Here is a 23,206-nt window from a genome sequence, read left to right on the forward strand (position 1 = left end):
ATATTTGTATCTGAGAGGAAATTGGCAAATGGAATAAGCTGTGGGAAATTCAGCAATAACAACTTAGATTTATATTTCCTGTATCAAGTTAGAGTATCCCAGAATAACTTCATGGAAGAGCCAAACCAAACTCAAGTCTTCGGATAAAAGAGTCAATGTTTTAAGTTTTGATCTAAAGGGAAATTTTCATTATAAAAATAAGTCATATTTATTTCAATAGCCAATTTTTCTGACCTTATTATTATGACAATTAATATAATTATGGTTGTCATGAATTCACATAAGACATTTATTTCGTTTGTTTTATGTCTACTATGATAACTATAATGGAGTACTCCTGTAACTCTCACTTGTTCTGGTGGGTTAGGACCCCAGAAAGTGGCTACTACCTTGGGTGCTAGGTGGGACCCTATGAGTAGCTATTCCTATGACTGTAGTTCCTAAGCCCCTATCAGTATACTTCCCATTAACAATCAGATAGTAGATGTAATTAGTTCTTTTTTTGTTTGTTTGTTTGTTTTGGGGGGGCTGGGGGGGGGCAGTGAGGGTTAAGTGACTTGCCCAGGGTCACACAGCTAGTGTCAAGTGTCTTAGGCCAGATTTGAACTTGGGTCCTCCTGAATCCAGGGCTGGTGCTCTATCCACTGCACCACCTAGCTGCCCCAATTAGTTCTTAATAAAAGCATTTACTACTATGATATAGAAAGACCAGATGGTACAAAACATTCCCCAAAAAAAATCAGGGGCTCACAATATCACAATTACATATAATATGCCTAGGAAGAGTAAACACAAACAGGAGAAACAAATTGCAGTGAGGCATCCATATAGGATATACCTATGGCAAGGCATAACTCACATCTCCTGGATTAGCAGTGTTTAAAACTCCTTTCTTTCTTTACAGAGTCCTCATGCAGTTCCCTTTAGGTTCAATGTCTCTTCTGGGCAAGCCACTGAGCTGAGTTCTCAGGATTTGCTACTTTCTTATATTTCCTTAGTCAGCCTTCTTCTGTGCTACAAGAGGTCACACTCCTAAAACCACAATCTCTTCATTCACTCCTGTCTCACACAAAGAGGTTGCCTTATTCCTTACCAAGGCAAAGCCTTCTATGTGCCCAAATGATCTTATTCTATCTTGTCTCCAACATATTTGTCATCCCAATTTTATAATTTATCTTCAATCTCTCCCTGTCTCTGTTGACCACCCTGTCTACCTGATTCCTTCCCTAATGCCTACAAATATGCCCATGTCTCCTCCATCCTGAAAAAGACCCTCACTTGATTCTTTCATACCCACCATTGTCATATATTTCTTCTGCTCTTTATGGCTGAACTCCTTGAGGCTATCTACAATAGATGCCTTGAATTCCTTTTCACTAACTCTGTTCTTCACCCTTTACAATCTGGCTTCTGATCTCATCCTTCCACCAAAATTCCTCTCTCCAGAGTTACCAGTGATCTTTCACATGCCAGATCTGTAGTCTTTTCTCCATTTTTATCCTTCTTGACGTCTCTGCAGACTTTGACAGTGTTAATCACCCTTTTCTCCTTGAGGCTCTCTTTTCTCTGTTTTTTTGAGATACCACTTTCTCCTGGTTCTCCTTCTACTTACCTGCCCTCTCTTGCACTTCCTTTGCTGGATCCTCATCTAGTTGACCTCTTCTAACTCTAGATCTCCCACAAGATTCTGTCCTGAACCCTCTTCTCTTCTCCCTCTATCACTTAGAGGTCTCATCAGCTCCCATGGATTTAATTATCTCTAGGGTGATGGTTCTCAAATCTACCTTTTTTGACCCAATTTGTCTGCTGACCTCCTATCTTGTATCTCCAACTGACTTTCAGATATCTCAAACTGAATGTCCAGTAGATATTAACAAGTCCAAAACCAAACTCATTATCTTTCTCCCTAAACACTCTTCCCCTCCAAATATCTCAATTACTATCAACCACACCAGCTTCTAATCCCTGAGGCCTGCAATCTAAGTGTCATTCTTAACTTCTCATTATCTCTTACCACCTATGTCTGATCTGTTGGCAAGGTCTATCATGTTCACCTTTGGAACATCTCTCCAATATGGTCCCTTGTCTCCTTTGACACTGATACCATTTTGGTACAGGCCTTTATCACCTCATGCTTGCACTGTTACAATAGCCTACTGGTGAATGAATCTGCCTCAAGTCTCTCCCTACTCCTATCCATCCTCTATTCAGCTAAGTGAAAATCATCAAAGTGGCTTTCCTAAAGTGCGTCTCCTTCTGCCTTAGTAAACTCCAGTAGCTCCCTATCATCACCTTGATCAAATAAAAAAATCCTCTGTCTGTCTTTCAAATCCCTTCATAACCTAGACTTCCCCTCTACCTCACCTTTCCAGTCTTCTCATACCTTACTCCCCAACACATACTATTTGATCCAATGACACTGACATCCTCCCTGTTCCATAAACAAGAACTAGGCTCTGGCAATTTTCTCTGCCTATCGCCCATACCTGGAATATTCTCCTTCCTCATCTCTGTCTCTCGGCTCCCCTGACTTCAAATTCCAACTAAAATCTCATCTACAAGAAACCTTTCCCAATCCTTCTTGGGGGAGAAAGCCTCTTCATTCTAGTGCTTTCTCTGTGTTAATTATTTCCTAATTATTCTGCATATTTTAGATATTTGTTTTCTTGGTCTCTTCTCTGTTAGATTACAAACTTCTGGAGGGCAGTAACTGTCTTTTATCTTTTTTGTATCCCCAGCACTTGGGCCTAGCACATAGTAGACCCTTAATAAATGCTTATTGACTAATTGAAGATGCTTCTTTCTGGTGTCATCTTTTGTAATCATGTCTATCCTTAAGTGTGTATCTCTACTCCCAGCTGGATATACTGTTTCCTCCTGCACCAGTAGATGTGATGAAATGGCTGATTGGATAAGGGGGAGAAAGACAATGAAGTTTCCCTCTCCCTCACCTCTACAAATTTCTCCTTAGTCTATACTCCTCAACACCAGAATGAATTGCTTCTTTTATATACAGTCCCAAGGGATATGACTGATCCTCTCAGGAGCAGCTAAGTGGTGTAGTGAAGAAAGCACTGGCCCTGGATTCAGGACGATCTGAGTTCAAATTTTACCTCAGACACTTGACACTTACTAGCTGTGTGACCTTGGGCAAGTCACTTAATCCTCATTGCCCTCCCCCTCCAAAAAAAAAATAAATAAATAAAATGACTGATCCTCTCATACAATCTAAAGTTTCCTGTATAGTGTCAGTTGCCTTCATCTAATGACCAAGTCCAAAAAATCCTCTTAGATTGATTGTGAAACAATCACAAATTGTTTTGGAGTTGTAGAAAACCTTCTTAATACCTCCTTTGTACTTTGTTATTACATTTTACATTTTAGGCTTTTAGGGAATATATCAATTAGGTGAGGAGAGAAACTCTTTCCCTTATAAAAGAAGAAAATGAAGTGAGGGGAGGGATGAGCTGAATTACTTAAACTGGTTAGTGGCACACTAATTTTAAAACATAATATTCCTTTAAAGATGTTCCAATACTCCAATAGATTTGTAATCTCATCAATGTTGCTATTTCCTCCAATAAGGCAGATGGCAACCCATTCATGTCTACCTATCTTTTCTATCTTTTATCTACTTAGCCTTTGTATCTTTTCTGTAAATCTACTAAAGGAAGTCCACCCAGTGGACCAGTGGCCTTCTCATTTCCTTGATACTTCAAAATCTTTACATTGGCCATCCCCTCTGACTGGAAGAAACTCTTTCCTCATATATGCTTAATGAAATCCCATTCTTCTTTCAAGATGCCACTCAAACACTGCCTTTATCATAAAGTCTTTCCTTATCTTCTTACCTGCTAGTACCCTCTCTCCTTATCATATATTTAAGTTCTTTGTATTTATTTATATTTAATCTCTTTACATTTATTCTTTATATATTAATACATGTGCTTCATCTCCCCTGTTAAAATATAAACTTAAGGGCAGAGATTGCTTCATTCTTTTTATTTCAATCTCCAGTGCCTAATAAATAGCATGTGCTTCATAAATAAGTGGTTGATACCAATGAAGCACATCCAAAAAGAAGACCTTAGGTTACCCCTTGTTCTTGTTATAGGTACAAACCATTTTGATAAGGGGAAGGAAATGGAAAGGTTGGTGTTTTAGGAATATCAGTTTGGCAACTCTGTGCAAAAGAACTCAAAATTAAATTCATGAAGGCAGGGCAGCTAGATGGTGCAGTGGATAAAAGCACCAGCCCTGGATTCAGGAGGACCTGAGTTTAAATATGGCCTCAGACACTTGACATGTACTAGCTGTGTGACCTTGGGCAAGTCATTTAACCATTAATGCCCAGCAAAAAAATAAAAAAATAAAAAATAAATAAATTCATGAAGGCATATCATTTTCAAACTCCTAAATGATAAAGACAAAGAGATGATTCTATGAGCAGCCAAGAAAAAATATCACCATTAAATCATATTTAACAAAGTTTCTATAAAATTAAGAAATGGCATAAACTTGAATAGGCTACATCCAGAGTTAAGATGTATGACTTGGGTCAGCTAGGTGGCACAGTGGATAGAGCACCAGCCCTGGAGTCAGGAGGACCTGAGTTCAAATCTGGCCTCGGACACTTGACACTTACTAGCTGTGTGACCCTGGGCAAGTCACTTAACCCCAGTTGCCTCACCAAAAAAAAAAAGACAAGAAATATGACTTGATGGTCGAAATAAGTTTTTAGCATAACTATACATGCTTTTCAATGACAAAAGATGGACATTTAAAACCAAGGTGACTTAGCACAATTCCTGTGGGGAAGAAAAGCTCAACCTCAGAAAAACTTTTAAAAGGCTTTCAAAAAATCAGCAATTGGTCTAAGGATAGGAACAGAGTTCTCAAAATAATTGCAAACTACTAAACATTCATTGACAGGTTATTCCAAATCAATAATACTAAGAATAATGAAAAACAAACATCTCTAAGATTTTACTTAATACCCAGCAAACTAGCAAAAGATGACAAAAAGGGGCAGCTAGGTGGCGCAGTGGATAGAGTATGGCCCTGCAGTCAGGAGGACCTGAGTTCAAATCCGACCTCAGACACTTAACACTTACCAGCTGTGTGACCCTGGGCAAGTTACTTAACCCCAATGGCCCCACCCAAAAAAAAAAAAAAAAGGCGACAAAAGACAAATCAATGTTGGAGAGGCTATGTGAATGCAGGCAAACTATTAGTGAACTGTTTATAGCTGGTCCAACCATTCTGGAAAACAAATTGAACTTATGTAAGAAAAGTGAATTAATTCTTCATAACTTTCCCCCCAAAGATCCCGCTCTTGGGAATAAAAACCTCCAACTTGATTGTTCTGTGCTGAGCCTGGTAATTTAAGTTTGATTCTGTAACAAAATGAGACACTTGTAGGTTATTTATCAGATTTATTTAACAATAGTAGGATAAGAATATTCGATGAGAATAGAAATTGAGAATCCTTTGGGTTAACTGAGCTGAATGAAGCTCTCATTATCATTCACTACCCAAGCATCTTAGCCCTTCTAACTCCTTATGACTGCTTCATACCCTGGTGATGAGGAAGTGTTATCTACTGTCTGAGCTCTTAGTCCCCTGTGCCAAGCAAGTCTCAGGGAATGTCTTAATACCTTTTAGTCTACCTCAATCTAGCCTGTATGGAAAGAAGTGTTATCCTAATACTCCTACCAAAGGTTAAAGACAGAAACAGTCTCAAATATATCAAACAATAGGTATCATCACTTTTGTGAGAGCAAAGCATTAGAATTAAAGTGGGTATCCATTGATTTGGGAATATCTAAAAAATAGATTGAATGTGAATATGATGTAATATTATAATAAAAAGACTAAATAAGTAATTCAGAGAAATATAAAAAGACATGAACTAAGGTAGGGCAAAGTAAGTAGAATCAGGAAAACAAGATACACTATGATTACAATGTAAATTAAAGTAACAATAAAACCAAGTTGAATATAATTATTATAATGACCAATCTTGACCTCAGAGAAAAAATGAGGAAATATAGCCTCCTCTCCACCTTTAAATGAACAGTCGTGAAATGTCACCCACGCTTTCAGATACATTTTGCTTAGCTGTTTTTTCTTTGTTTCAAAAGAGGTCTAAGGGAGAGGGGAGACTGGCAGGAAAAGGAGTGTACACAGAAATTACTCAAATGTAAAAAGAAAAAAGGTATCAATAAAAGTTTTTAAGTACTCCCTCTCTTTAAAAAAAAATATAAACATGATTAGGTTTCATATAAAATTTAAGATAAGAAGAATGCATTAATTATACGTACATGCACACACATATAACCTTGTGAAGTTTCTCTAAAGGTAAACCTTTCCGAGCACTAATTAAACAATGCTAAAGAATATTCTTTTTTTCTCATTTATTTAGAATTTAAGAATATTCTCTTTTATACAAGTTTTAAAACAATTATAGTTAAGAACTGTGGCAATTTCATTGCAATTTCTTTATCAAGAACAAAAGAATAGAGTTGTATGTATATAAAAATCCATTTCATATTGTTTTAATCCCACTCAATCTACTACCCACACCTGCTTTTTCTGTTTCCATGTTGAAGGTGAGAAAGAAAAAAATAGAAAGAGATGGATAGAGCCAAATCTTCCAACAACTTTGCCTCAAATCCTATGAAAAGGATATGGATATGCATACATCAGAATAAAAAAAAATCAGTTGGGAACATGTTACTTTGTGAAACTTATTCAGTCTTTCCAATGTGCATGAATTTCCTCAAAACTATGAATAAAGGGGCTCCCTTTGATCCATATCAAGAGAAGAGTAATAAAGAAACAACTTTATGAGAAAGACCTTAATGAAGCCCTGCTGGGTCCACCAAGCTGTTAGTACCTTCCCCTTCAAGAGGAATCTGGGGGGGGGGGGGGAGCTGGGTGGTACAGTGGAAGGAACGCCTGCCCTGGAGTCAAGAGGACCTGAGTTCAAATCCAGCCTCAGACACTTGAAACTTACTAGCTGTGTGACCCTGTGCAGATCACTTAACCCCAATTGCCTCACCAAAAGAAAAAAGAGGAATCTAGGGGTACCTAAGTGGCAAAGTGAGGAAAATGCCAGGCCTCAAGTAAGGAAGACTCATCTTCCTGAGTTCAAATCAGGCCTCAGATAACTTACTAGCTATGTGACCCTGAGCAAGTCACTTAGCCCTCTTTGCTTCAATTTCTACATCTGTAAAATGAGCTTGAGAAGGAAATGACAAATCATTCCAGTATGTTTGCCAAGAAAACCCCAAATAGGGTCACAAAGAGTAGGATGTGACTGAACAACAAATTCAAGGTTACTTTGCATCTCACTTATATGCAATTTAAATATATTCATATATGCACATTTTGTCTCTATTACAACTTTTAGTTATAATACAGTTATTACATATAATATAGTTATTATAACTCCTTGAGGACAGGCACCTTCTTGCTTTTGTCTTTGTGTCTTTGATGCTTGAAAGAAATCCTGGAACATAAGAAGTGATTAGTAAAATACTCTTTTTTAAGGATTGACATGAAGGATTGATTCATTTAAAAAACTGAAAGATAGCTCCTTTCACTATGATAAAATATATAATACCCTGACCTTTCAACACTTTAGGCTCCTGACAAGAAGAGAGTCTAGGGTTGATTAAATAAGGTAAATTGGAAGCAAGTTTACTGCATTGAAGAGCAGTAATTATACTTTTGGGGGGACGGGGGAGGGGGGCATTCACAGGCCTCCATCAGCCTCCACTTGTCTAAATCAAGCAGTTGTGGGTTGTTGTTTTCCTGACAATTTGCATAATGTGTTTTATCAGTGGTTTGTAAACAATTTGTCCCCAGTAGAACATAAATTCCTGGGTGGCAGAGAATGGAATGATTCTTTATTTCCCCTCTAAGATTAATTTCCTTCTCCATGTATATGTTTTGTATGTACCTACTTATATAAATTTGTCTCCCCGTTAGGATGTAAGCTACTTGGGTCAGGGACTGGTTTCACCTGTTTTGATTTCCCAGAACTTAGCATAGTATCTGGTATATAATAAGTGTTTAATAATGCTTATTTGATTGATTAATTGATGTGGTCTGTTGTAAAGTGAAAACGAAGAATCCCTGAAGTATATTTTGGAGAATGAAATATTTATGCTATATTTATGGCTGCATTGTTGGGTGGCATAGCAGGGAGAGAGAATGAGTGAGAGAGGCAGGAACATAGCTCTAAGTCTAAAAGGTTGCCCAAATGGCTACAGGAAAGATTTGGAGAGGTCTCCCGGTTAAGTACTGAGCAAGTCAATGGCACCTGTTTGCTCTATGCACCACAGGGCCTTATGCTGATAACTGAGATGCTATGGCCTTGGCATCTAAGGACACCAGCTTCACATTCAGTCATGGTCTGCTCACTCCCATCCACTTCCACGCAAATGTTGAGTCCTCCTTCCACACAATTTGCTGCTGATTCTCGGCACACACATTTATTTATCTGAACTGGAAAACAGAAGGAAGGGGTTAATCACGACTTGGAAGCATTGGTCTTGAAAAGACACAGATTTGGTGATTTAGAGGTTTGCTCCTGTACCAACCACCAGAGAATTACTGTTCCTTTACTCTACCAAGATTAAATGTGCAGTGGGGCCAATGCCGGCTCTTTTATTGGTTGGAATCCCCTGCTGATAGTCTTTCCAGTTCTCTACCATTCATATTCAAATAGTGATAGAAGAGGGAACCAGAACACTAAATAGATCCACTTCTACCATCACATCTAGTCTATGACACAGGATCCTATAAAACTGAGGTAATAAAGGTCCAGAGGGAAATACAAAAGAAGTCACCACATTTGGGGAAATGGTCTACATTTCCCATAATGGTCCAAACCAGAGGCAGATGATTTGGGCTTCCCCTAGTAAAGCCCAAGAAAGACCGAGTCTTCCTGAAAGGGGTCTTAAGTAGGAGAGAGACTGATCCCCTACCTCATAAACAGAGCTTGGGGGATGGAAAAATTAACACATCAGCTGTAGTGACTTTGGGAGCACAACATAAAGTACATGTGGCTGAAGTTCAACATATCAATCTCAGGTTAAATTTGTGATAATAGGAGATAGGAGAGCCAGGCTGGACCAAAAGACAGCTCAAACTGAGAAAATACTGACAATGGTCTCCCAAATCCTAAGGAAGGCACTTTGTACGTCTACTGTAAAAACCTAGAAAACACTGGGATTTTACATTGTGTTCATGTGAATATCATCCATTACAAGCATTTATTCCCTACATCCAATCAGTTGCCAAGTCCTGCTGTTTTTAAACCTTTGTAATATTTCCTGTATACACCCCTCTTCCCTCCTCTGACACTGACCCCAAAATAATACAGACCTTCATCATCTTATACCTCCACTACTGAATAGCTTTCTGGTTGGTCTCCCCACTTCGTCTCCCCCTGCCCCTCCAATTTATCTTCCACTCAGCTGTCAAATGGATCTTCCAAAGGCACAGTTTTGACCCTATTTAATCAATTCTAGTGGCTTTCTATTGTGCCAGGAATAAATATAAAGCCAATGTTGGGTTTTGAACACCCTCTAAAACCTAGCTCCTTCTGAGCTTTCCAGTATTCTTAGTGTTTATACTAGTGTCACGCCCCCTACCACCATGTACTCTGTGATGGAGAGACACTGACCTCCCTGCTTTTCCTCAAACAGGGCCCTCCATCTCCCAATTTGGGGCATTTTCACTGACTGTCCTTCATGCCTAGAATTCTCTCCCTTCTTATTCTCCATATCCTGACTTCACTGACTTCCTTCAAGTCTTAGCTAAAGTCTCACTTTCTGGAAGAAGCCTTTCTTGATCTCGTTTAATATTAATGCCTTTCTTCCATTGATAATCTACAATTTATTGCATATAACATATATGTGACATGTAGATAGATGTAGATGTAGATAAATGTTATGGGCCTAGCATACCCCAGAAGTTCTCTGGGGTAAATCAAAGAACCTTCTCCTTGAGAAACTAAACCAAAGGACAAACATACCTAAAGAGATAAGTGGCACCGGATTGGGACTGAGCTAGCTCCAGGACCACCACCCTTCATTCCAGTCTCCCCCACCCCTCGGGGAGATAAGATTAGGTGTGGCTGCTGCCTTTGTGGCATGAGGACAGAGATGGCTTGAGAAATCCAGAGTTGCCCCTCACCCAACTTCCCCCAGCCACCACCACTAGGGGATGGTCCTCCCCCAATAAGGGAACTTTCCACAGTCAGATGATCACCCCCATCAGTCCTCTATAAAAGTATCTGCCTGTCTCCTGCACGAGGAGATTAGTATCTCAGAGCCATTCCTCTGTGCCATGCCTTCTCCCCATGAGAGGTCCAAGGATTTCTCTCTTGGTTTCCTTTCCCTAACACCCTAAATAAACTATTATTTTATTCTAATTGAATTTGTGTGCAAGAGGGTGTAATTCTTTAAAGAGGAATTCCTAAGAACCCCTACCCCAAATCCCATCGATTTCCCTATAACATATAGAAATAGAGAGAGATAGAGATAGAGATAGAGATATGTAGAAAGAGATACCTTGTTTATCCATAGTGGTTTGCATGTTGTTTCCCCATCAGACTGTTAGCTCTTTGAAATCAAGGGCCATGTTTTGCTGTTCCCTCCCTCCCCAATTGCTTAGCAGTTGCTGCAACATAGTAGGCACTTACTAAATGTTGACCAATTTATTAAGTATCTACTATGTGCCAGGCATAATATCAGGCCCAAGGGATACAATGACAAAAAAAGTGATCATTACTAGTAATTATTCTTACAATTACACGTGGCATATCTCTTACCATTGCATTTTTCCCATAGAGAACATGTCCCACATGTTTTCTCAGCTAGAGCAGGTAGAGTGCAGCTCCCACTATTAGTAAGAGTATAACTTCTCCCCATACACTCAAGTACATGCAGCTTGCAAACCGTCAAGGCTACAATCCTTTTTGTTCTCCCATCTTGGGCACAGATATCCAAAGAAGGTCTGAAAAATAAATGGAATTAATTATACCATTTCCATACATCCAGAAGCATTTATTAAGTACTGTTTCAAGTATGTTCCAAGCACCGTGCTAAATTCAAGGGCTAAAAATACAAAGAACTAACTCCTTCTACCTAGTGGAGAAAGGGGAAAGGCATTTATGAAGGGCCTGTTATATGCAAGGCTGAACTTTGTGCTAAGTGCTGGAGATACAAATGCAAACTAAAAAGACAATCTCTACCTTCATGGAACTTACATTCTAATAGAAGATAACAATTAAAAAAGAACTGGAAAGGAAATGAGAAAGGGGAAAGATTGGTAGGAAGGAGGAAGGAGTGAGAAGTCCAAAGGAGTGAACACCACATGAAATGGTGGTCCAAGTCAGGGACTCACCAATCAGAAGGGAGGGCTGCAAAGCAGAGGCATCTCCAGGGTGAAGACGACCTGTTCTGGAACTTAGATGAGAGGTTAAGTAACTGGTCACACAGAATGACTTGGTGAAAGAGCTAATATGTGTCAAAAGCAGGATTTGAACAAGGTCTTCTTGACTCAGAAGACAGCTCTCTATCCCCTGTACTATGTTGCTTCTCTTAAAGGTTTTTAAACCAAAATTGTGGAATTTCTTTCCATAAAAGTCTCTGAGCATAGTCAGTCTAGGCCAAATATGATGACTTAAGAGTAAAACAGTCACTTGCAAAATACTGTACTTCACAGCACAAATGGCACAACAAGCAACATCCCTATCAGTATAAACCTCAACAACTTTAACATCTGAGATTTTAGAACTCTCACAGATCTATAGACTATATATATATATACCCTGGTAGCCCTGATGTTTCTTAAGAGTTAAATGGATAAAATTCACAATTATCAGAATAGGAAGAAATCTTCAGAGAATTAAACAAAGCAAATATGAAAGGATTTTCTCCAAAATGAATACAAATACTTTCTAACTCCCAAAGATAACCCAAACAGCTTCCCCAAAGCTGGACACTCTAGACTCATCATACATTGTGTTGCCATTTTTAGCTTTTCCCATGTATGTGTCATGCCCATCTTTGAGACTTTCCAAGGATGCAAGGATGTTGCAATGCTAAATAAGTTATTTTTAACTTCATTGACAACAATTATAAAGAAGGATACTGGGGAGCAGCTAGGTGGCGCAGTGGATAGAGCACCGACCCTAGATTCAGGAGGAACCTGAGTTCAAATCCGGCCTCAGACACTTGTCACTTACTAGCTGTGTGACCTTAGGCAAGTAACTTAGCCCCAATTGCCTCATTAAAAAAAAGGATACTGGAATATCAGTTTGAGAATTAACCTGGTAACCAAAGGTCATATGAAAATATGGAATTTACATTAAATATTCACATATATTTCTGAAATTTCACCTCACATCCCTCAGATTGGAAAAGTTGACAAAAAAAGAAAATTACAAAGATTGGAGGGGTTGTGGAAAAACAGGTACACGTGAATTGTACTATTAATTATTCCAGTCATTCTGGAAGACAGTTTGGAACTATGCCCAAAAAAGTTATTAAGCTGCATATACCCTTTGACCTAGTAATACCAATACTAAGTCTGTACCCTCAAATAGATTTTAAAAGAGGTGGGGGAAAGGATCCATATGTGCAAAACTATTGATAAAGAATTGAAAACTGAGGATATACATCATAGGGAAATAGCTGAACAAGATAAGGTTTAAGACTGTAATAGAATAGTATGCTGTAAAAAATGATGAAGAGGATAGTTTCAGAGAAACCTGAAAAGACTTATATGAACTGATGCAGAGAGAAGTGAGCAGAACAAAGAGAATAATTTACACAATAGCAACAATATTGTAAAAACAAACAATTTTGATTAAAGCCTTGACCAACCACAATTTCAGAGGACTTGAAGTGAAATGTTACCCATTTCCAGATAGAAAAGTGATAGACTCATTGTGCAAATTAAGACATTACATATATACATAAAGATATATAAAGATATCTATTCACACCCAAATATATATATATTCACACCAATATATGTGTGTATGCATGTATGTATGTGGGTATTCATATCTATATTGATATCTATTTGGACATGGCCAATGTAGGAATTAGTTTGTCTTGACTAGTCATATTTCTTATAAGGGCTTTCTTTTTTTCTGTGTTGTTTAAAATATAATAAATTATAGATACCAATTTGGGGTAAGCATATATTAATTTATCAATATTATACCAATACAGGGTTGACTACGTCTCCCTACCTTCTCATGGTCTCAGGCCATGTGGTAGAGAAAGCAGGGGGAGAGCTTCAGCATGCCGGTTATAATGAACAGGAGAAAAGCCCCCAAAGATCCTTGTGGTCTCAAGGAAACCCAAGAAAGAGAGAAACCATATGGTCTCAGAGAGCCAAGGGAGCCAGCAAGAGTGAGACAGAGACCATGTGGTCTTAGAGAACCAAGAGAGACCCTGAAAACACCCCAGACACCCTGAAGCCCTAGAAGACCTCCTAAGTGGGTCTTCCAAGAGATTTTTTTTTATCCTCTTTTCATAGAGGTGAGTCATTATACATTGATCAATGCTAATTGGGTCATTATACATCAAACAAATCTAATTAGCATCATTCAACTCTATTTGTTGACATGATTTGGAAGTGGCTATATTAAAATGAAGCCCAGGTGGAGCAGCTAGGTGATGCAGTGGATAGAGTACCAGCCCTGGAGTCAGGAGTACCTGAGTTCAAATCCGGCCTCAGACACTTGACACTTAGTAGCTGTGTGACCCTAGGCAAGTCACTTAACCCTCATTGCCCCACCAAAAAAAATGAAGCCCAGGGATGGCATCAGAGAGCATAAGACCCCTGACCCAAAATCCATCCATCAAAGTGTGGTTTAATCTCATGGTGGTTTAGTCCTTTAACCATCTAGACAAAAGAATTTATCTTCATTCCTTTTGTTCCCTTGAGTTTGTCTCAGATGAGATTTGATAAAGTTTCTCAAGGAGAACTGACTTTCTGTAGTATGTCTATATGTGTGCGCTTATTTAGGGAGGAGGGGTGTCTTAATCTGAACACATTTATTCATACTTTATACAGTTTTTTTGTGTTTATTTGTTTGGTTTTTCGTGGGGCAATGAGGGCTAAGTGACTTTCCCAGAGTCACACAGCTAGTAACTTTCAAGTGTCTGAGGCTGGATTTGAACTCAGGTCCTCTTGAATCCAGGGCCAATGCTTTATCCACTGTGCCACCTAGCTGCCCTATTTTGTTTCTTTTTCTTTTTCTTTTTTTTGCAGGGCAATGAAGGTTAAGTGACTTGCCCAGGTTCACACAGCTAGTAAGTGATAAGTGTCTGAGACTGGATTTGAACTCAGGTCCTCCTGAATCCAGGGCCAATGCTTTAGCCACTGAGCCACCTAGCTGCCCTATGCAGTTTTTTTTAAGTGTGGTTAATTAGTCTCCCTGTAAACAGAGAGTTAGAATCAAATTAAGGGGAGGGAAGAACACTGGGGATACAGAAGCAGCTCCTAGAGGCAAGCATGTAGGAAACAAATAATAACAAAAAATAACAACTTGTATAGCCTGACAACAAACAAGTAGAGACAAAGCAGGCTGGTACCCTTTAGTATAGGAGAAAGCAGCCCTCTCTAGATACTTTGAGAGTACCTCTATTACAGTATAGCATTGTAATAGATAGTAAGTAATGAGGATAGCCATAAATCAACATGAAAAGATCAAGGTACAGGATTCTCCATTAAAGAAATTAGGGAAGTAGGCAATATTGTTTAGAAGGACTTACATTCAAAACAACTACTACAAAATAGCTTGGATACTTAAAGGGTCACCTGGAAAATTCATTTATGTAGAGCATCTTCTTCCCTGACGAAGCTGAATAAATAAGGTATTTCAGACAGGGCTATAGAAATACTCAATTTATTCATGAAACTACAGTTTCTAAAGCACTTTTCACACCCAAGGATATGGGAAGAGACTAAATTCATGGTTTGTGTGTGTTTTAATTTAGTTCAAATACTTTCTTTTTTTTACCTGGAAGCAAAATTCACTTGGAGTTCTTTGAATGACAGAAACAAGTCTTAGTATCTGACCTTTAATCTGTTTATTAAACATATTAAATAGAACTACTCAGCTCTGCTGAAAAGGCCTGGATTTTGCAAAGCTGCTTTGTTATCAGCATCTGAGTGTCATGTTGAAATTATATGAAAACTCACATCATGTCTATAAATAAAAGGCTGCAGATAATCTAAATGAATTGGGAAGGGGGATCGGCAGCAAGGAGCAAAATCAATCAAAGCAAACCATGATTAAATGCTGAATAAAGCTGGAATTGATATACTTTTTTGGGATACATTGAAGATCACCATACTACTTAATTATATTAAGCCATATTCTCCCCAGTATAGGATAAGCAGTTTGGCATTTTGGAACAAAAATTTGGAGAAAGCTTCAAATCCTGCCTCTGAAACATACTGGCTATGTGACTCCTGAGCAAGTCACTTAATAATAATAGCTATTGAGGATAACTAACATTTATATGGGACTTTACCTATATTATTTCATTCTCCCCACAACCCTGTGAGGTCCATGCTCTGATTATCCTTATTTTGCAGATGAGGAAACAGAAAATGAGAAAAATTGTATCTTCTTCAGGGTCACACAGCTGGTAAGCATTTGAGGTAAGATTCAGCTTCAAATCTTTTTGTTTTGAAGTCCAGTGCCTTGTTCACTGAGCCACCTAGATGTCTCCAGTACTGTAGGAAACTTGAAAATTACAGAGAAGGACTGACTGAAATCGGTAAGAGGAATTCTTATGCCAATGAAATCACAGATCCAGTCCCCATTCCTGAGATCTTCATAAGACACAAAACCTTGTATATCTGGCATCGCCAATTCAACTATTGGAAATTGGTTTTATATTTTCCATTGTCAGTGTGGTCAATTAATAATGTCATGCAATCAATCAGTAAATGAATGAGTGTTCTCTAAGAATTATCTTAGAGAACAAAAGAACTATCAAGTCCAGTTGTTTCAATAACTCAGGATCACTAGATTTAAAGTACCCTGAAAGTGGGTGGCTAGGTGGCACAGTGGATAAAGCGCCGGCCCTGGATTCAAGAGTACCTGAGTTCAAATCCGGCTTCAGACACTTGACACTTACCAGCTGTGTGGCCCTGGACAAGTCACTTAACCCCCATTGCCCCGCAAAAAATAAATAAATAAATAAAAATAAAGTAGCCTGAAGGAAGAAGCTAGAGGCCTTCTAGTCCAACATCTTGTTTTTTTATAAATGAGGAAACTGAGGCCCAGAGCATATAAATTATTTAACCAAGGTCAGATAGGTCAAAGTTTCTTAAACTGTGGGTCACAACCTCATATGGGGTCATGTTACCAAATGTGGAGAGCATGAAAAATTTGGCAACCATGAAAGGTTATGTATACCTGTTTTACATACCTATATACCTGGGGTTACATAAAAATTTCTTGAGTGAAAAAGGGTCATAAGTGGAAGCCCTGAGATAGGTAACAATTAGCAGAACTGGGATATCACCTGAGTGGGTAAAACTAGGGAGATACCAGGGAATTCACCCATGGCTTTCGCACAGATTCCACTCTCCTTGAGCCATGCTATATCCTATATATATCCTTATATTGTATACAGAGAGACTCTGCTCTTGAGAAAAATAGGATACAAAATGTTAAGAGTAAGGGAGAGGAGGCAGCTAGGTGGCACAGTGGATAGAGCATCAGCCCTGGATTCAGGAGTACCTGAGTTCAAGTCTGGCCTCAGACACTTGACACTTACTAACTGTGTGACCCTGGGCAAGTAACTTAACCCTCATTGCCAAAACAGAAAAAAGAAAAAAATTCTTGCACAAATTTTATAAAAAATGAATGTTGAAAACTATCTTTACATGTAACTGGAAAACAATAAAATACTATTAAGATTGAAAAAATAATTCTTGCACTAGGTTAGAGTTAGAAGAAAGTGCTTAAACTATAACAATATGATCTATTAATAAAAATGGTGCCCCCCCTCTCCACACACCAGATCTCTTAAAAAAGATGGAAAAAAATATTCATCAGTAGAAAAAGATAATGAGCCCTTCTTTTCCAAGCCTTACACTTCCTAAACAAAAGGGAAAGAAGAAAAAAAAAGGAGGCAGGGATGAGTTTCACCTAAAATTGTTTATTCATTACCTGCTGTCCATAAGGCCATAAAATCATTGTGTATAGATTTTAAATGCATGCAATATGACCTTATCTATTTAATTATTTATATCATATCCTCTCTTAAATAAATTCCCATTATGTTTCAGGGTACTTTAGTGTCCTAAGATTCAGCCTGAGTAGACAATGTTCTTTCTGTAGCAGGGAAGTAACAAGCTACTAAGATGTTGCCCTGAGCAGATAGCAGGAATAGCTTAGTCTACTTGGCAGATAGAATCCATAAGTAGATACAGGTAGCTCACCAGACAACCCCAGCTAGAAGAAAGTGTTCTTTAAGATGATTAGGTGGGGCAGCTAGGTGGGGCAGTGGATAAAGCACTGGCCCTGGATTCAGGAGGACCTGAGTTCAGATCCTGCCTCAGATACTTGTCATTTACTAGCTGTGTGACCCTGGGCAAGTCACTTAACCCTCATTGCCCCACAAAAAGAAAAAGAAAAAAAAATTTTTTTTTAAAAAGATGATTAGGTGACATTCACTGTGGTTCTATAATTGCTAAGCAATTTTATGATCTTAATTCAGTTTCCCAAGTAGCTGTGGTGGAGTAGAAGAAACATTAGATTTAGGTTCAGGCAGGGCAGCTAGGTGGCACAGTGGATAAAGCACTGGCCCTGGATCCAAGAGGACCTGAGTTCAAATCTGACCTCAGACACTTGACACTTACTAGCTGTGTGACCTTGGGCAAGTCACTTAACCCTCATTGCCCCATTTTTTAAAAAAAGATTTAGATTCAGATTCAAATTCTAACTGTATCACTTGCCGTGGGCAAGTCTCTTCATTCTATGAGCCTCAGTTTCTTCAGCTATAAAACAAAGATACTTTGTTTTCAGGGCATGCCTCATGCGTTGTTGTGAAAAAAATAAAAAAGGATAAATATATGTAAAGTTCTTTGTAAGATTTAAAGTGGTAAAAAAATTTTAGCAGTCAATCGTTACTAAGTGGATTTCTTTACTGGAAAGAAAATGCACTGTCCATTTAACATAAACATGTGGACCACTTTTCAATCCCATTTAGCACATATGTATTAAGCACCTACTATGTACAAGACAGTGTGCTAGACACCAGACAATTCTATTTCTTCTTGTAAATTAATAAATTGGCATTTTAATTACCAAAATGTCTCTTTTGAGCTTGGCTAACATGAACCAGTTAGCAGAAGCTGATCACCCAAGGAAGAACTGAAAGCCAATCTAGTACCCATGTATCCCGACTTGAAGTCTCCTCCTCCATGAAAACTTCCCTTTCAGAAGTAAACTTTTTTTGAAGCAGACAGGTGGCATGGTGGATAGTGGGTTCAAGAAGACCTGTCTTCAACCCTGCTTCGGATCCTTCTTACCTGTGTGACCCTGGTGAAGCCATATTCAATTTCCTTATCTGTAAATAGGGAATAATAATAACACCTACCTCACAAAGGTCGTTTTTAAGGATCAGACAATATAATATAGGCAAAGCACCTTGCAGACCTTGAAGAGTTATATAAATGTTATCTATTCTTATTCCTCAGAGAGGCAGCATGGAATAATGGATAGAACACTGGACTTGAGTCTCAACCCCACAGCAATTTACTAGCTATGTGACCCTGTGCAAATCACCCAATCTTCTCAGCTTCAGTTTCTTCCTATGTTAAAACCCATATAGTAACAGCAGCTACTTCACAGGGTTGTTATCCACGTAAAGAAACTTATGAGCAATATTGCAAATGTCAGCTGTGATTTCTCACGGCTCCATGTGCCTCTCCTATGTAATTGTTATAATTTTGTTCATATTCTAGTTAATGGTGAATTTGTCTTATTTTCACTACTATAATTATAAACTTTGTTATCTCCCCACCCACCAACAACAACAACCACCACCATCTTGTACAATAACTTGTACACAATAGGAATGTAATCATTGGATTTAATTATCTTTTTCACTATGTAAGCTATCTAACTCTTTAATTTTATATAAAACAGTTCAAGCTTTCCAGCTGGGTGGCATTTTATATTAAAAGAGTGACCATAAAAACAAAATAGAAAAGCCTCCACTCAATTTTCTATGACTGAGGCAGCTAGGTAGCACAGCAGATAAAGCACCAGCCCTGGATTCAGGAGGACCTGAGTTCAAATCCAGACTCAAATATTTGACATTTACTAGCTGTGTGACCCTAGGCAAGTCACTTAACCTTCATTGCCCCACCAAAACAAAACAAAACAAATTTTCTATGACTATTGTTTTGAGAGTTCACATCCCAAGGGAAATGCAGTTTTAATTATCCCTTAAATCTCTAAATCCTCAGATGATCATTTTGTCATGTGGCTCAATTTTCCCAAGCAGGAGGCTGGCCAGCTACTTCTCAGTCGTACTCCCTTAACCAAATTTCATGAGAGCTAAATGACTACTGATTGCCTGGTGACCCAGGCAAACTCTGCAGACTGCATTGTAATGTAAATAACTGGCAACTTAGACCCATGAAGGCAAAGCTGTCTTATCTAACACAGACTGGTCTTTCCAATGTTATCTGACTTTTAGTTAATCAAAACCATTAGAGATGAACAGAGGTACAGCTTACCCACATTCATAAGGCATTTTACAAACACATCTAGAGTTCTGCAGCTTCTCCCAGGGTTGGCATGGTTGCGCCATCAATGCTGGTTTCTCAGTGGCTTATAAAGGGAAATAATATAGGAGATATCACTGGGTTAGGAAAGAAAAAATTTCAGTTATGAATGAGTTTATCATTTTCAGGGTTAAAGTTAATTGATTAGGGGTGGCTAGGTGGCACAGTGGATAGAGCACTGGCCCTGGAGTCAGGAGTACCTGAGTTCAAATCCGGCCTCAGACACTTAACACTTACTAGCTGTGTGACCCTGGGCAAGTCACTTAACCCCAATTGCCTCACTAAAAAAAAAAAAAAACACACTAAAAAAAAGTTAATTGATTAAAAAGTTCTTAAACTGCAAGGGATCATGGACTTGGAAGCCTATTTAAAAACTGCTCCAAATACTTTATCATTTGTGACTGGTTTCAGGCACATTCCCAGGCACCCAAGCCTCTTCCACATGGAAATTCACATCCACCAAGCATACTTAAACAAACTGCTCATGTGCTTGAAATGTATCACCTTGAACCTCTTACCAATAACTTTATCATTCAGAAATGCAATGGGTCGTTTAATTCCATTACATATGTCTCATCTCCAGAGATACTATGAAAGAACTCACCAGGGATGTAACATACAAGTGTCCCAAGGTGACCTGGGTCCAAAATCTTTCTTACTTATTATGTGCGTGACTTTGGGCAACTCATTTAACCACCATTTGCCTCAGTTTCCCCATTTATAAAACAAAAGATTTGTGCTAGATAGCCTTTAAGGTCCCTTCCATATCTAATTATATGATGTATAAGACTTAATTCCATTAGCAGTCAAACTAGGACCCTAATCCTCCTGGGTCTCAGTTTCCTCATTTGTAAAAGGAGATGTTTAGACAATCATGATCTTCAAGATCTAATAACAATACACTACTTTTGTTGTTGTTTTTCTTCTTTGGAGGCAAGGGGTTAATGACTTGCCCAGGGTCACACAGCTAGTAAGTGCCTGTGGTCTAATTTGAACTCAGGTCCTCCTGATGCCAGGGCCAGTTGCTCTACCTACTGTATCACCTAGCTGACCCCTACAAATACACTTTATATACAAGCAAAACCCTCCTGACCCAGAGGATGGGCTTAGAATAATTTTTGCAATAGATGGAAAATGTTGATGATATGGTCTTCCTCATTCCTCTTTGTGACCATGGCTTGGCACCTTAAGAACAACCACAATAATGTCTTATAGAGCTCCAAAGTACCTTAGTAAAGCCTAAATACCCTGTGAAATAACTTACAGTTGGAAACACCTGAGTTTTTCAGGATTTTTCACTGCAAGATGGTTTTTCATCATATTGATTCAAATAATCATTGTTAAGTAAGTATTGTGTGGGGAAGTAAATTTAACAAACAATAAAATGAGCTCCTGCTCTTGCACTAAGAAATGAAAACACAAAGACAAAGGCAGAACCATCTCTGCCCTCAAGACTGTGACATTCTTTTTTTTTTTTTTGCAGGGCAATGAGGGTTAAGTGATTTACCCAGGGTCACACAGCTAGTAAGTATCAAGTGTCTGAGGTTGGATTTGAACTCAGGTCCTCCTGAATCAAGGGCCAGTGCTTTACCCACTACGCCACCTAGCTACCCCTAATTAATGATGATTGTGACATTCACATGGGGTTTAGAAACAAGGTTTAGGTTTAGCCTAAGGGTTTAAACATACTTCCTGCCTTCGTGAAACTTGCAGACTAGTAAGAGCATAAGACATATGTCCAGATAACCATAATACAAAAGAATAATTACCGTAAATAAATTAGAAGCACAGAGAATAATGTGTCGTGGGAGAACTGAAATGGAGGTAGGGAAGGTCATTAATGACAAAAGGGATCAGGAAAGTCTTCGTGGAGGATGAGGCATTTGAGCTGAGCTTTAAAGGACATGGAGAAATTAATAGATGAAGGAGGAGGGAGGGCAGTCCAGGCATTGGAGACAATGTGAGCAAAAGCAGGAAAACATAGGGTGTGTTGGGGGGAACTGTGGGTAATCCAGTTTGACTGGAACATAGCTTCCGTGGCAGGGAGTTATATGAGATGAGACTAGAATGGTAGCATGGCATCAAACCTGTGGGAACCTAAAATGCCAGGCAATTATGAAGCCCCTGAAGGTTTCTGAGTAGGGGAATAACATGAAAATCCTTGAAGCCAAATTTTCCTAGCAGCATTATTAGGGACTGATCAGAGAGAGGAATGTGTGGAGACAGAAAGACCTCTTAGGAGGTGGTTGCAATGCAACAAACCAATGGTAATGAGATCCCATACTGGGGCAGTGGCATTGGAAGTATATGGAAGAAGACAGGTGCAAGGGATATTTTGGAGGAAGAATTGACAGGATGTGGCAACTGATTAGATGCAAGAGCTGAAAGGGGATGGAGCCAGAAATAGCACCAAGGTTTTTAACTGGGGAAGCTTGTTGGATGGCAGTGCCACTGACAGAAAGTCTCCAAGAGCAGACTTAAGGAGAAAGATAATGACCTTGGCTTGGGGCATAGTAAGTTTGAGGTGCTAGGAGTATATTCAGGGGGCTATATCTTGTAGACAGAGATTTAGACCTGGGGGGGGATCTGGAGAGGTCAGAGCTGAATATAGAATACATAGAGACAATAGTTGAAATTTAAAGTGTTTCTAGTATCTTGAGAATCAATCCCTCATTGCTTTCAATACTACATCACTTCCTATAGGGACTTCCTCTGTGCATCATCAATCCCTCCTTGCCTTCAATATTCCAGCACCTCCAACATGGACTTCCTCTGTGCATTATTCACATCTGCTCTTCCCAGCTTTTTAATATCATTTCTAATTTCTCTTAGAACTCAGCAGGAACTATGATTTTTAAGAGTCCAAATGTCATTATGAGGTGGCAAAGTAGATACATTTCTGGCTTTGGAGTCAGGAAAACCCAAGTTGAAATCTCAGGCTTATTGGCTGTCTGTGATCCGGAGAAAGGTTTCCTCAACTGCACAATTGGGATATTAATAGTACCTAAACACAATCAAAAGGTTGTTGTGAGGATCAAATAAAAGTAAATAAAAAACCTTAAAGGTTTTGCAAACCTTAAAGGACACATAAATGTTACCTATTTTTATTATTATTATAGACCAATTGTCATTGATAGAATATTTGTTATAATTTTGACATATATTTTCTATTTGTATCTGTTTTTTGTCCTCCTTCCATTTTCAACCTAAGACGTTCTTGGGATGATCAGTTATTGTTCAGTCATTTCAGTAATATATTACTCTTTGTGACTCCATTCAGGGTTTTCCTGGCAGTGATACTGGAGTGGTTTGCCATTTCCTTCTCCTGATCATTTTACAGATGAGGAAACTA

General features: G+C 38.7%; 1 protein-coding gene across 1 annotated transcript in view; it reads right to left on the reverse strand.

Moving 5' to 3' along the window:
- Positions 1 to 5,418: 5,418 nt before the first annotated feature.
- The window catches only part of C7 (complement C7), a 66,234-nt gene continuing 48,446 nt past the window's right edge, over positions 5,419 to 23,206 (reverse strand). The window contains 3 exon segments of the mRNA XM_043978051.1: positions 5,419 to 8,514; positions 10,847 to 11,031; positions 19,807 to 19,900. Of these exon segments, the coding sequence (XP_043833986.1) occupies positions 8,339 to 8,514; positions 10,847 to 11,031; positions 19,807 to 19,900 (455 nt within the window). The 3' untranslated portion in view covers positions 5,419 to 8,338.

Source organism: Dromiciops gliroides, chromosome 1 (assembly GCF_019393635.1).
Source record: "Dromiciops gliroides isolate mDroGli1 chromosome 1, mDroGli1.pri, whole genome shotgun sequence".
Lineage (NCBI taxonomy): Eukaryota > Metazoa > Chordata > Mammalia > Microbiotheria > Microbiotheriidae > Dromiciops > Dromiciops gliroides.